The 14,060-nt window shown below is 34.9% G+C and overlaps 2 protein-coding genes across 2 annotated transcripts in view; both read left to right on the top strand.

Moving 5' to 3' along the window:
* Window positions 1–7,439, top strand: part of ECR1 (E1 C-terminal related 1) — a 65,302-nt gene extending 57,863 nt beyond the window's left edge. The window contains exons 2-10 of the mRNA XM_086661142.1: window positions 1,869–2,224; window positions 2,388–2,551; window positions 3,873–4,075; window positions 4,399–4,631; window positions 4,723–4,785; window positions 5,645–5,701; window positions 5,986–6,107; window positions 6,379–6,496; window positions 6,885–7,439. Of these exons, the coding sequence (XP_086517268.1) occupies window positions 2,123–2,224; window positions 2,388–2,551; window positions 3,873–4,075; window positions 4,399–4,631; window positions 4,723–4,785; window positions 5,645–5,701; window positions 5,986–6,107; window positions 6,379–6,496; window positions 6,885–7,172 (1,350 nt within the window). The 5' untranslated portion in view covers window positions 1,869–2,122 and the 3' untranslated portion in view covers window positions 7,173–7,439. The remainder of the gene's footprint in view (window positions 1–1,868; window positions 2,225–2,387; window positions 2,552–3,872; window positions 4,076–4,398; window positions 4,632–4,722; window positions 4,786–5,644; window positions 5,702–5,985; window positions 6,108–6,378; window positions 6,497–6,884) is intronic.
* Window positions 7,440–11,376: 3,937 nt separating this feature from the next.
* LOC147559261 (uncharacterized) lies at window positions 11,377–12,435 on the top strand. Its single transcript, XM_086661118.1, has 2 exons — window positions 11,377–11,673; window positions 11,846–12,435. The coding sequence occupies exons 1-2, from the start codon at window positions 11,548–11,550 to the stop codon at window positions 12,098–12,100; spliced, it is 381 nt and encodes a 126-aa protein (XP_086517244.1). The 5' UTR covers window positions 11,377–11,547; the 3' UTR covers window positions 12,101–12,435.
* The last annotated feature ends 1,625 nt before the right edge of the window (window positions 12,436–14,060 follow it).

Genomic DNA, 14,060 nt, shown 5'->3' with positions numbered 1-14,060 from the left:
ACGATCTTTTAAGAGGATGATAACAGTTTCGTTAGGGTCAGGATCCTCCCCAGTGGGCGTTTAAAAAAAAATGTAAAGCGGGCAGCAATACCCCGCCTTACCGGCCTTTGTGTATCTAAAACTGTTGCAAAAATAGTCTTCGAAAATGCAAATAAGAGGGATGGAGAATAGAGGCTTGAAACCTGTACTGGGTACACTTTTCTTAAAACATTATTTGCCCCCTCTCAATCGAGTTTACTTGAAGGTTACTAGGCAAATTGCTTCCCAAGATATGACAAGCTTTTGTGAAACCACACCAAGTAACTTGTGGAGATTTCACTCAAGGAGCACTAGAACACATTGAAGATGACGAAGGATTTTCCAACAGAATTTCTACATAATTTTTCAATGACTTTTTTAGTTGTATAGAGAAATTCTAATTTATAGAAAACAAAAAGACAATTTTCAAGCAGAAAACCTTTTCATAAAAAGATATATCTCTCCAAGTAATTTTATCAAAAGACATAACTATTAGTCATAAATTTCAAGTTGAAATATTATAAAACTGATTATTTTAATTAATAACTTGTCCACAGTTTCCAACAAAAACTACTCTATGCCTAGCATCGCAAAATAATTTGACATGAAAATTGTCTCGGTTTTGAATCAGTTGATTCCCTGCTTTGGCCTCTACCAATTAAAAGGGGAAAATGTTGCTACGCCTGACCACTCTGCCGAGTGAATCGGACAGGTGACGTGGTCGGTCAAGATTAAGAGAGACGGGTGAATCCAGGGCGAGTGACGTGGTCGGGCTAGATCTCTCTTAATCTCGTCTGACCACGTTACCCTTGTGAGATTCACCCGGAAGAGTGGTCGGGCATTGTACTAGGGTAGTTAAATTATAGGGTAATTCCACTTTGGCCCTCTCTTTGTGACCAACAAAAAATATTTAGCCCCCGTATTTGTCCACTATTATTTCGTTTACAAGATCATGATTCTATTTGTCAACCATAACAATCAACTTTTTTATTTCCTTTTCACCCTTTACTTTTTTACTGTCTCTTTCTGTCCTTTCTCTTTCTTATTGCTAGAACGGATCATCCACAAAAGTTGCCAACAATACCGAACTTTCGTTGTTGACTATCTTAACAATAATTTTTAGCCTCTGTCTTCTTGTTTCTCTCACCACCGCGATCATCATCAACATCGTCATCGTTATCATCATTGTCATCTCTCTCTAAAACTCCCTCCCCCTCTCTTTTTGTGCAAACTTTCATGAAAAAGGAGAGAAGAAGATGATGACGAAAGAGAGAAAGAGAAATGATGATTATGACAGTGGTGGTTAGAGAAAGAAGAAGATGGAGGTCAGCAAAAGAATATAAAGGTTGCCACAATGGTAGTGTTGTTTATAGTGGTGTTTATCGGTCCCGGGGGGCCCCAAATTGGTCAGGTCCGTGCACTCCCGACCCACCTCCGTACAGAAAAAGACCCAGGTTACCCTGGTTTTCTCTCAATCCCGGGATGGGCCTCTGTACAAAATTCGACGGGCTAGGTCCGACCCACTAGGCTTTTCAAAGTTGTCCGACTCGTTTCAACAACCCGATAAGCACCAGTGCACCACTAGTTTTTTATTTTGAGGAATCGACTACGATCTCGTTAGTCGTTATAAGACATTGATACATCATGAAGATGTGATGAACACGATAACCTAAATTACATGAGAGAAATTTTGATGGCAAACTGCTTCCACGGAGACTCGATCCCACGACCTCTTGGTGACCCTTGCTAGCAACAAAAAAGAGAATAGAGGGAGAAACATTTTCTAAATAAAGGGGAAGTTGTAGGGGCCAAACTGGAACGCCGGACAATATGGGTGTAAAACTTTCGAGTCGGTAAAATATTGGTGCCAAATTGGAATTAATCCTAAAATAATTAGTAATCCCCTAAAATAATTAGTAGTAATCTTGAGCAGTAATCATCACCACTGAGAGAGGCTTCCTTCCTCAAGGACCTGAGCGTACTACTTAAGCTACTAACATCAACCTTCTTCCCCTTCCTCTCAACCCAACAACATTGTCAACCCACTGATTTTAGAGAGAGAAACAGAGGGAATCAAAACCTAGAGAGACGTACTTAGCTAACAATGGCGGATCCCTCGGTGACAAGTAGCAGATGGAGAGACCTCGACAAGCTTCTCTTGAGGCCTGGTAATCTCGTTGGCCCTAATTTCGAACCTGGTCCTGAGGTATGCTAATCGATTCTTTCTTAACTGATTTAGACAAGCAATTCAATTCTATAACAGTTAGGGTGTAAAACCCTAATTTTATTTTTTTCTGATGATCAACTTATTAGTCTTTTTTTTTTCGCTCTAACTTGGGTAATTGTTGGTTTCTTGTTGTTGTTTGCAGTTAAGAGATGATCTTCAAGAATATGTTAGGGTTTTAGTTGTGGGAGCAGGAGGGTTAGGATGTGAACTTCTAAAAGACTTAGCTTTATCAGGTTTTAAGAATCTTGAAGTCATTGATATGGACCGAATTGAAGTATCAAATCTCAATCGCCAATTTCTCTTCAGGTTTCCTTTCTTTCTCCCTTTGGATTTATTTCTCAAGAAAACTGTAGAATACCAGCTATCAGACTTATATTTAAGTTTATGTTTGTTCGTATTGTCATCACTAATAGTTTTGGGTGGGTCGAAAATTCTGCTAGTTTGAGTTTAAGTTGCAGCATTAGGGAATTCCCAAGTTTTTGAAGTTTTCTGTTAGTGCAAATTAGGTTGAACGAGAGGATATAACAATGTGTAGATTAATCTAGTAGAAAACAGGCAATCATGAATTTGTGCTTGCTAGAGGGATTAAATATCAAATTTAATATAACGATTCCGTTTTGTTTCGTACCTAATGGAATCATTGCACAAGAAGTTATTCCGAAACCCGAAATTGTATGAAGGAACTAAGCATTCACTATTGGCTACGCTTTTCTGTTTATCAGTTTGGATATTAGGTATTCTACTTGAAATGTAACTGGAAGTATTTGAGATATATAGAAATAACTATAACAGGATCGCATATATTGGAAAAGATGTTTTAGGAAGTCATAGTAGAAGCTCAAAGTTGTGAGAGTTGATTGATGTTATTTAAATAAATAAAGAATGGATTAACAAACATTTGACTTACATATGGCATTCATCATATTGCTGTTCAAAAGTAAATACTTTCAACTAAATATTGATGAAAATTTGTTCGTCTTAGCTTGTGCAGTTATTTAGTATAGTGACGGTTTAAGCTTACACCTGATGTAGGAACAATAGCAGAGGAAGACGATAGTCTTACTTCTTAAAGATATGGCAGAAAAAAATGAAAATGTTCATCTCAAGCAACTACACAGCTATGCCTATATTTTTCTGTTCGAGATTCCTTGACTTGAAAGTAGATTTGACCAATTGAACCCCATCTTCTGTTTGTGTACGTGTACGACTACGACATGTGTCATTGTCGTAGCCGCGTAGGTTCTCATTTTTCAATAGTAATGTGACTAATGTCTTTGAGAGTGCGAAATATATGGAAACAACCTTGGAATATTGTCCAATTTATCTTGGAGTATCTCAAAGATTGTAGTATCTGTTTGTGCTTCAACGTCAGTTCAGTATTTGGTTCTGTATTTGAAAAATGTGAAGGATTGGCTAGACGGTATTGTGCAGTGCAATAATTGACATATCCCCTTTTTTGTCTCGTGATCTTGAGTCTCTTGATGCTCAAATACACACTTTAGGGATCAACTATTTCTCTTAATAGACTTGATTTTTTTCTTTATTGGCCTGATTGTTTTTCTGTTCCATGCATAGTACTGTAGTTAGAATATGCTCCATAGTAATGTAGTACTATATGATTTTGTAGGCTTCAAGATGTTGGAAAACCGAAGGCGGAGGTAGCAGCAAAGCGCGTCATGGAAAGAGTTAGTGGAGTGACCATTGTGCCACATTTTTGCCGAATTGAAGATAAAGAGATAGAATTTTACAGTAATTTCAGTATTATTGCCCTTGGTTTGGATTCTATTGAGGCTCGTAGCTATATAAATGCCGTGGCATGTAGTTTTCTAGGTGAGCTTACTCCACTTTTCTTGGTTAATAATCAAACAAAGAGAAAGATATGGTTTCCAACTTTCCATTGTGCTAAAAGTTGTTTGCCATCATAACGTTTTTAATATTGAATGCTTAGGCCTAGTCCCAGCCATGTTTGTTTAATTCATTCTCTGCTTGAACACGTGACAGTTGTAGCAAATTTAGGATGTTCATTTTTTTTCTTTTACTTGAAAACTATCTCAAGAGTCAAGACTACCTGCCAATTTTGAAGTACTGTTATTTTTATATATCGTCTGCCATGAGTTGATGTAGTATCTCCTTTTCACATTTGGACCATCTAGAGTACGATTCTGATGACAACCCATGTGAAGAGACCATGAAGCCTATGGTTGATGGAGGAACTGAAGGTTTCAAGGGTCATGCAAGAGTTATTATGCCAGGTCTCACGCCATGCTTTGAGTGCACCATTTGGCTATTTCCTCCTCAAGTCAAATTTCCTCTATGTACTCTGGCAGAAACCCCTAGAACCGCTGCTCATTGTATTGAATACGCTCATTTAATAAAATGGGACGAGGTAACAGAATAGCAAAATTTTCACTACTTGTTCATTCTTCCTAAAACTTGGGATTATGACGGTGCCATAATATATAAATATCCCTTTTCAGGTACATAGCGGAAAGGGTTTTGATCCGGATGACCCTGAACATATGCAATGGGTTTACACAGAAGTAAGTTTCTACCTTGATTCGATCAAGGAATAAAATGTCGACATATTTCGGTCGAAATGACCGAAACATGTCCTAAATTCACATCATCGAAACGAAATTTCCACCGAAATCTGATACGAAATTTCGAAACTGAGATTTAGGTTTAGGGTTTCGAAAGATTCTAAAATCAGAAACTCATATAATACCTTAGTCGTTTATCTTTTACCTATCTGTTAATTTGTTTCATCTTTCTTGACTACTTCTCAAATATTTTGTTCTTCAAGAGATTCTTCTCTTCTTTAGGTGATCTTTAACTTTAGATTTCGGTTTTAGGAATTTAGTTTGGGATTTGAAAGAAAATCTAAAGAGAGAGGAAGAGGGAACAGTCGAAACCGACTGAGAAGTCTTAGAAATAGGGATTAAGGGTTGTATTTAAGGGGAAAACAATTTTTACTACAAAACAAGTATGTTATGTTTTATTTTTTGTTAGCCCCCTAACTATTACTATTATAGCAGATTGGATCCTAAGCTAACTGTTTTAGGTTTACCTCTGAAAAATAATTCAATGTACCCCCTAAACTAACTGTTTAATTGCAGATAAGCACCTAACTTAACTGTTTTAGTACTAATAGAGTTAAATAACTCAATTTACCCCCTAAACTAATTGTTTTATTGTAGATTAGTACTGAACTTAATTGTTTTAAAACTGTTTTATCATTCCGGAAATTTGTAAAATTTCCACACAGAGCGAAACGTTTCCACGAAACGTGTCCACTTTTGGACCGACCGAAATTTCCATCGAAACCGACATTTCATTCCTTGGATTCGATTACCATTATTTCCTTTATGTTGGACCTAATCCTGGTAATATTTATAACAGGCAGTCAAGAGAGCTGAGCTTTTTGGAATTCCTGGGGTTACCTTCTCTCTCACTCAGGTATTTTAATTAACTGAATTTATATTGTTTTTGAACTTAAACCCTTTCTCTTGCTCCCCGAATCTTTCAGTATCTGATTTATCTCCCATTCACTTCACTTAATTTGTAAGTGAAGTGTTAAATAATGATTTTGAGCCTCATAGTTCTTGTGTGTCATAAGAAGGCTATTCACCTTTATGTTAAACATAGATGCTTATAGGGGCGTACCCTTGATTAAAAAACTGGTCTCCCTTTCTGTTTGAAATCATATAATAATGGTAAATTGATCTGTTTTCTACTTACAGGGTGTTGTTAAGAACATCATTCCAGCTATTGCCTCAACAAATGCAATTATATCAGCTGCATGTGCACTCGAAACCTTGAAGATTGCAACAGGATGTAGCAAAACCTTGTCCAATTATTTGACGTATGTCCAATTCTAATCATTATTTTCTTAAAGTTTTGATAGAACTTTGTTTTCTATGGATGGGTCATCCCTCTCATCATAATTTAACATAGGAAGTCTCTCTTAGATAGCTTTCTTTGGTGCAAATGTTACACCATCTTTCTTCGTTCTCAGGAACATCTTAAACGTTATGCTAACAGAAACATTTAAAATCTAGTAAGGCAAGTAACGTTCTAATTCCGACTCTAATTTATTTATAAGCTTAATTAGTCCTTGTTTATGTATTTTCTAGGTATAATGGTCTGGAAGGGCTCCACACTAAAGTGACAGAGTTCGTCAAGGATAAGGACTGTCTCGTCTGTGGTCCTGGTGTTCTTCTCGAGCTGGACACTTCACTCACACTACAGAAGGTCTATTTCTGTTTAATTTATTGACTTATGTTTGGTTTGATAACATGAGATGGTTTAAATATTCAACGCTTTTTTTTTGTATAATCAGCTCCGAAAGAGAGCATCTTTTAAAGCCACTCGTTCAAGCCGCTTCATAAAATATGCCTTGAAAACTCGTTGCTTATGAAATAAATACTTGATTTTCCCCGAACAACTTGAACAAAAGATTGTAAAAAGTGAATACCTTTTTTTATCAAGAAAGCAATTGAAAACTCATTCTAGTTGTTCGTTCGATTTGGAGTCCTCTGTTATTTTTATTTTGTTTGATGACAGGAACTGTAGTTTCTCCATGATTTCGTATTTTCTGCTTCTTCATTAACTTATCCTGATTGAGTTTTTCTGCAAACAGTTCATTGAACTCCTCGAGGAGCACCCGAAACTACTACTAGCAAAATCAAGTGTGACCCACCGAGGAAAAAATCTTTACATGCAAGCTCCCCCTATACTGGAAGAGATGACTAGATCGAACTTAGATCTTCCCCTTTTCGAGCTCATGGGTAAAATCCCCAAAGACATAATCCATGTAACAGGTACAACCAGCAAGAATGACAAGAAAACATCATGCCTTAGAAAATTGCGGGTGGTTTTCAAGGGAATTGATGGTGTTACAGGTATGGATACAGCTACCGGTGCTTGATTTTTTTCTTTTCGATTGGCATCCAAACTGTGTGCGCTTGAAATCTGAACTTTTACACACTAGAAGAACATTTTGCACTGGAGAAGTAGAAAATAGATTTGCATGGAAGCAGGCATAGTTGGATTTCTTCTCTTTTGGTGTATTCAATAGCTCATAGTCTTCCTAGCATATACTAATCATATTTAATTTCGATTTTATGTGCACAATGAAAATTGTTAATCCATACATTTTGAAGAGCAAAGATGAATGAAGTAAATGCGTTTTATATATTATTGAAACAACATAGTATTTTGATCGATACTGTAATGCCAATATAAGCATGTTCATCTTAACTAACCTGTTCAAACTTTTTGTGGGTTTTGGAGGTCAATGAGTTTGTGAAATTTCTTGTTCATGACAGAAACGCTTGTTTTACTGAATAGGGCGTTTACTAGATGGCTTTCCCTAGTATGATTGTGGTCATGATTTATCAGCAGAAGAATTAAAGAGAAATTTTTTTTACGTTGGATTTCAGAAAGATTGGCTGACCTAATCACACCATTACATTATATCTCCGCATGGTTGATAGATTTAGGGTTTGTTTAGCAGACTTAAGTCACTTTAGTCTCCTATTTGGAAGATTAACACCTAACTGCATTTTAAGTGGCTTCTTAGATCCTGTCACCCAACCGGATGCAGTGAACAGTAGATTATATAATCTCATTATCAAAGTCCCAAAGCTTTCGGTAGCACTTAAATAAGACGTACCAACTCTTATTACGAACTTTTCAACAAAAAAACTCTTACGACGAACTCTGTCAAAACATATCTAAGATAAGACCTGGTAAAGGACCTTTCAGTCAAAACCTGGAAAACTTACTACCCTCAACTTCATGAAAGAAGAAAGAACTAAACTTCTTCTGGACTGAAAAATGGCATTGGAGTCCACCACGTTTTGGTACAGAAGTTGAACACCCACTGTGCAACGCTCTCAGGTTCAAACCACTGGAAGTGTAAATCCAGAATTTATTGAACTTGTTTATAAATAAAGGTAGATTAGCTGAGTTTCAACTTTCAAGCCTCTTAAAATGGTCTTTAAGGGCAGATATGTATACCCTGAAGGATTAGATCAAACAATTATAGTACTCATTCAATTCATGAATCCTGATTTATCATTGTATTATCTCGTATCACAAAGTATCAATGACGATGACTCTTGAAGTCAAATTTCTCCCAAATGAATTCATGAATCCTGATTTATCATTGTATTATCTCGTATCACAAAGTATCAATGACGATGACTCTTGAAGTCAAATTTCTCCCAAATGAAAAAAAGAAAAAATCATTGGAAACTACCAGCTCCAATATAGTATATAAGTTTGAAGGCAGGGCAGTCCAATAAGGGAAGGAGCCACCACGTGATACCCCCTACTGGCAACTGCTGTCTATTATTATATTCCAACAAAGATACAGAAAAGAAAAACATTATATTCCAACAACAAAAAAAAAGTAATCTATCATAAGATCATACACTATAGTATCATTATTAGAACCACTAAATTGAGAGAAACAAATTCTTAAGAAAGAGCAAATTAATAAAGTTTTCGGTGTTATAAGCTAAAAATCAAAAGTATACTTTTGAAGAATTTACTTAAAAACTTTTTCGTATAATCCCAAATTAATTGACAGGTTAAATTGGGGAAAATCTATGGTGCTTGAATGGATCAAGGTCCTAGGTCGGTCGGGGCGCATTCATTCCTGCCCCGATAGGACTAACTTGACACAATAGAATTTGTATTCAGATTGGCGATGTGGATGTGACATTGTGCCAGTAAGCAAAACCGTGTGGACCTCTTATGACACCTTATAAAAAATATTCACTTCCATCGATCCTTTTTTTTCCTTTATTTTCAAAGATTTAATTGAAAAAAAACAGAAACCAACATGGAAGCATGTGCATAAAACAACCCAAGTACAAAAGCTAGTGAAGCTTATTAGCTTATTGTAGTGTGAAGGAGAATAAAGTAAGAAAAGAATTGCAGAGCTTTAATGTTGTGGCTACCCACAACCTTACCCACTCTCATGGAGTAAATCTATACCTCCCATCTTTGATCTAATGGTTGATTTCTTAAGATCTCGTACCAATAAATGTTCGATTTTCATCTCGTGTCGATATACTTATCGCAACATAACAATGCGTACTCCTATAAAAGTGTATGTGTCAAATACACTGTATGAGTTTCGTGTAAAAAAATGTATTCTAGTACAACGAGTCCAAATTCGAAGGAACAAAAGAGTCAGAAGCATATTCTGAAGACTTTAGCTTGAAATGAGTTTCATGTGACTCGATACAACCTGTAGATGATCAAATATGTCGCTGCCGTCGGTTATGTTGGTAGGTAATGTCTAAATCCAAGTAACACCCATATAAGATTGCATAAATCTTTGATAGTAAAACATAAATTACGTAAGTATATACACCGAATCTATCCACTGCTGGATTAAATCTCTGATCTTAAAATAAAAGGCACCAATCATTCCATCGCCATTGGGTAACACTACGAAAGTGCGTCTCTGAAGACCCGTTTCAATTTTAATTTTTTTACCAATTAATACACGAGTAATAACTTATAAAGACTTCCTAATTTAGATAATGTGGTACTAAACTAAAGTTACCATTTTAGTTTACTTCTTATGCTAAAGTAAATTTTCAATAATTCATTCAAAATCTGATTAAGCTAGACCATAGGTCTAAATTCAAGAGTTCCACAAGACAAATCCAGCAATCCGTCTCGCTAGCTCCTGATCAGGACCACGTTAGGTGGCTCAAAGCCTCAAAAACGGACTCAGCTGACTAGCTGAGTACTGATTTCAACATCAACACCCAGAAAGCTCTATACTATGTAAGCTAGTTTGTATATGATGTAGTGTTAAGAACGCCTGGAACTAAGTTCGTCTTAATGATTTTACAATCTTTCACATAATACATTCTTGAGGTATACAAAACAATTATACAAATATTTACGAATAAACGTCACATTTTAGCCTAGAATCGCGGGGAAGGTAGGATGTGTATAGCCTTGCCAAAATAATCCATATAATAAACCTAAACTAAGACAAAAGTGGGGTGGTTACATAAGTTCAAAATTAGTTATAACGATAAAGTTGATTATGGAATAAGCAACTCCACTGGGTTGGTATTGATCGTTGTTTTTCATTGAGAAGAGCACGATCCAATTCTGGGTAATGAGGTTTTTAATCTTCTGAATTTGCAAACGAAAACCTAGGGACGTTAATTCTAACATACTTTGGTTATTGTATATCTACAATTTTTGTCATGAAAAGGTCGCTAAACTTTTTAATTACATCATCTAATTAGCTAATAAAAATGTTCAACTCTAACCTCGACTCTCAATTAGGCTTCGAACATACTTTCCAATATATTCTTAATCAAATTAACCGTTGGATCAATATCTGATGGTTGTTATTTCACTCGATCAGATGGACAAGTTGTAAAATATGAAACAGTTGCAAAAGTTAGTTGACAGTTGACGTGTAAGGAACAGTACCTCACTCTTATTGGATAAAGGGAATTATAAAAAAAAAAGAGAGAGAGATCTATGAGCATCACTCACAACCATATGTGTGGGGTTGATGGATACTAATAAAGTCTATCCATTTAAAATGGAGGATGTGTTTGGGTTTCCACTATAGGTGTCAATCTCTCATCTCTTTGCCAACATCAACAAGATAATATATGATTGTCATACGCACATATATGATATATATTTATTTATTGGGAGTGACTACATTAATGCATCTAGTTGTCTTCTGATTATTATCGTTTTATCCAAGTTCAATTATAGGATATCTAAACAAAATATTTTATAAAGATCTTTGTAGTCTGGATCTGATAACGTTATATCTTCGAATTTACAGTGTAATATCACTTAACAGAACAATCGCAGCTCGGCCACACTCATTAATTTTTGAATCTTGGCATATTGTAGTTGTAGATCTCTTAAAATAACAACACAAACCTTGAATAATCAATATATACACTTGCCCATTCATTCATGAAGTTTGTGAGAAATGGGTTGTGGTGGGTCCAAACTTAGACAGATTGGCCAACTGACCCATCAACCCACAATTCCAACTCATCTAATGCCCCAACTTACCTCATCATATCCCTTCAACTCTTCCCTATTAAAAGCCATTTGATACTCATTCACTCAAAAGAAAAAAAACAAGAGAATCACTACTCCAACTGTCTGCAAGAAAAAAATAGATCTAGCTAGACAAAGGCAGGGAAAGAAAAGCTACTCTTCTTCAAGCTCTGATTAACTAAGTACTCACTTAGAAACAAGATCTTCAATTCATATAAGCTTAATTCGATATGGAAGTAGCTTCCATGGAAGTGGAAGATGATCTTTTTTTCGCCGATTTAAGCAAGCAAATCGCGCTTCTAATTATGGATGACGATGACGATCCAATCGGACATTCTTCTCCGGTTTCTCTTCAGGTTCTTACTCTTCTAAATATTATTCCTTCTCCACACACACACAGTCACACATACATATATATACTAATACTAATCCACCGAATTCTATCAGAACGTCTGTAAAAAGTCCATGTCATTTGACATTATAGCTTTACTTGTTTTACTTTTTACTAAAATCAATTGATCGTTACAGGCTTTCTCCTCACAATCATTCCGTCTCACAAGCGTGCCGGCCCCTCAAACTTGCCTAAGAGAAAGCAAAGGGACCGGAGTTTTCATTCCCCGTTCATCTCTGCCAAGAAGGAAGAATAGATCAACACAAGGAAGATCTAATTCATTCAACCCTAACTCCTACAAACAACAAGAAAAATCAAGAAATGTCATTTCTAATATGAAATACAATAATGACCCATCTTATAATTGTTATTACAACTCTAAAAAGTACTAATTTTAGAGATGTCGAAGAAAAAAAATTAATTTATTTAATGATTAAGTTTTTATCATAATAAGTCGATCGCCACTTTTTCAGAAGTTGAAAGTTCAGAAGGACTCGATGCTGCTGGTCTAACGTTTGTTCTATTGTATGTTTCGACATCTTGATCTCATATGATAAGGTTTAGTTACTCTAGTACTGATTTTGTACATGAAAAGTTATTTATTTAGTACTAGATTTGTTATCATGAGTGTAAGAGAGGTGTTAACAAAAGCTTGTAACAATTCTCTATTTAAAAATTGTAATGACCTATTATTGAGATTGGTAATGGATTGGTTTTAGATAACTAATTATTTATAGTCTGACATTACCATTACCTGCATCTGAAAAATTGTACTGAATATTATTTTTTTGACCTCCAGGGGTTTCTGGAGTTTATGTCAACACCTTGGACCACTTGGGCTACCAACTGTTGACTGTACTGAATATTATTGAAATTGATAGTGGATTGGTTTTAGTTTAAATTTTTGTCCAAATAATTAAATTCTTCTCGGATGGATGCGACCTATATTTGAATTAATGCTGAACAACCAAGTATTGACTTTGCTCGTGTTATTATTATTATCCTGGTGGGGAATGATGATGTCGATGTGTCCAATTATACATCCAAATATAACTTTGGGTTGCTAACTTACTCAATTGAACTAACAAATAAAAATAGGTTGCTTGTGTTGATCAATTTGATGAGAAAACTTAGGTTAACTATAGTTTCAATTAGGTCAAATATTGCGTACAATTTTAGCATTGATTACGATTATGATAGTGAATTAGAAAATTGATGAGTTTACAAGTTATTTGATGAAATAAAAAACATATAGATGTTAAAGTTAGTTTTAACCAATAATTTCATATCGTAGAAGGCCATTACAGAAAAAGAACCAACATTTTAAATCTAGGATTAAAACATTCTGTAGGTTGTTTTGTCTTTGTCGAACACTGTATATATAGGAATCCCAACAATTTGTTTAAAGGAAAAATAGACAGATCTGAAAAATATTGTATTGAAAATATGACTATAATAATAATATTATTGGCCTATTAAATAAAAAACTAAAATTGAAAATTAACTGATTCATAAAGAGTTAATTGTATCAGTAAATTTATTTTACATTTTCTAAAACAACAATACCACGAAGCAAATAATACACACATAGAGTCACAATTGTATTTGTGACATACCCGAAAAGTGTATATTATGCGCATGTACTGATTCCTTAATACAAAAGAAAAGTAGAACGTATGGAACACAAACATAAATATGTTTTCTTTAACAAAAAAAAAAACAAACATAAATATGTTTTTCCCCAAGAGTCTTGGATATTTGTAAACGTTATCGATACCGAATTTAAAAATGGATTTTCCTGTCCTTAAAAAGATAATATATACAATAAGAAATAATTAATTTGTAAGGAATTTCGAAGAACTCGAAGGTCAATTAGAAATGGGCAAAATAGGTCATTTGGACATAGGTGAAATTGAATCTTTCTCAACCACTGATACATTCTTCTAGTTGGATTCTTATTATTTGAGATGACTTTTCAAGTTGCAGGGACAACCCAAAAGTAGATAGAATGAGAGAGGATTTCCATATCTTACGTTATTGGATTAATCATAAAAAAAAAGGTTATTGGATTCTTAAAAGATATTGAAGAAGGAATCTCATTTCTTTTCTTTTCTTTTAAATTGGATGTTTTCCAAGTTTCAAACTTCAATTATTTTACCCATCATAGAGACTCAAAGCATTCAAACTTGATCAATAATCAAACTTTAAAAAGTATAACTACCTTTAAAAATTTGAAGCAATTGGCTAATAATTTCTCACTACTATGCTTTTATTTGGACAATTTGATATTGTAATCTACAAAATGGGTTGGAATTCATCAAACTGAACGATTCCATCCAAAATGTACAAAAA

The sequence above is a fragment of the Eschscholzia californica genome, unplaced genomic scaffold, assembly GCF_041429995.1.
Source record: "Eschscholzia californica isolate CP2 unplaced genomic scaffold, dmEscCali1.0.p SCAF_2, whole genome shotgun sequence".
NCBI lineage: Eukaryota > Viridiplantae > Streptophyta > Magnoliopsida > Ranunculales > Papaveraceae > Eschscholzia > Eschscholzia californica.
This window is presented reverse-complemented; position numbering and strand designations above follow the sequence as displayed.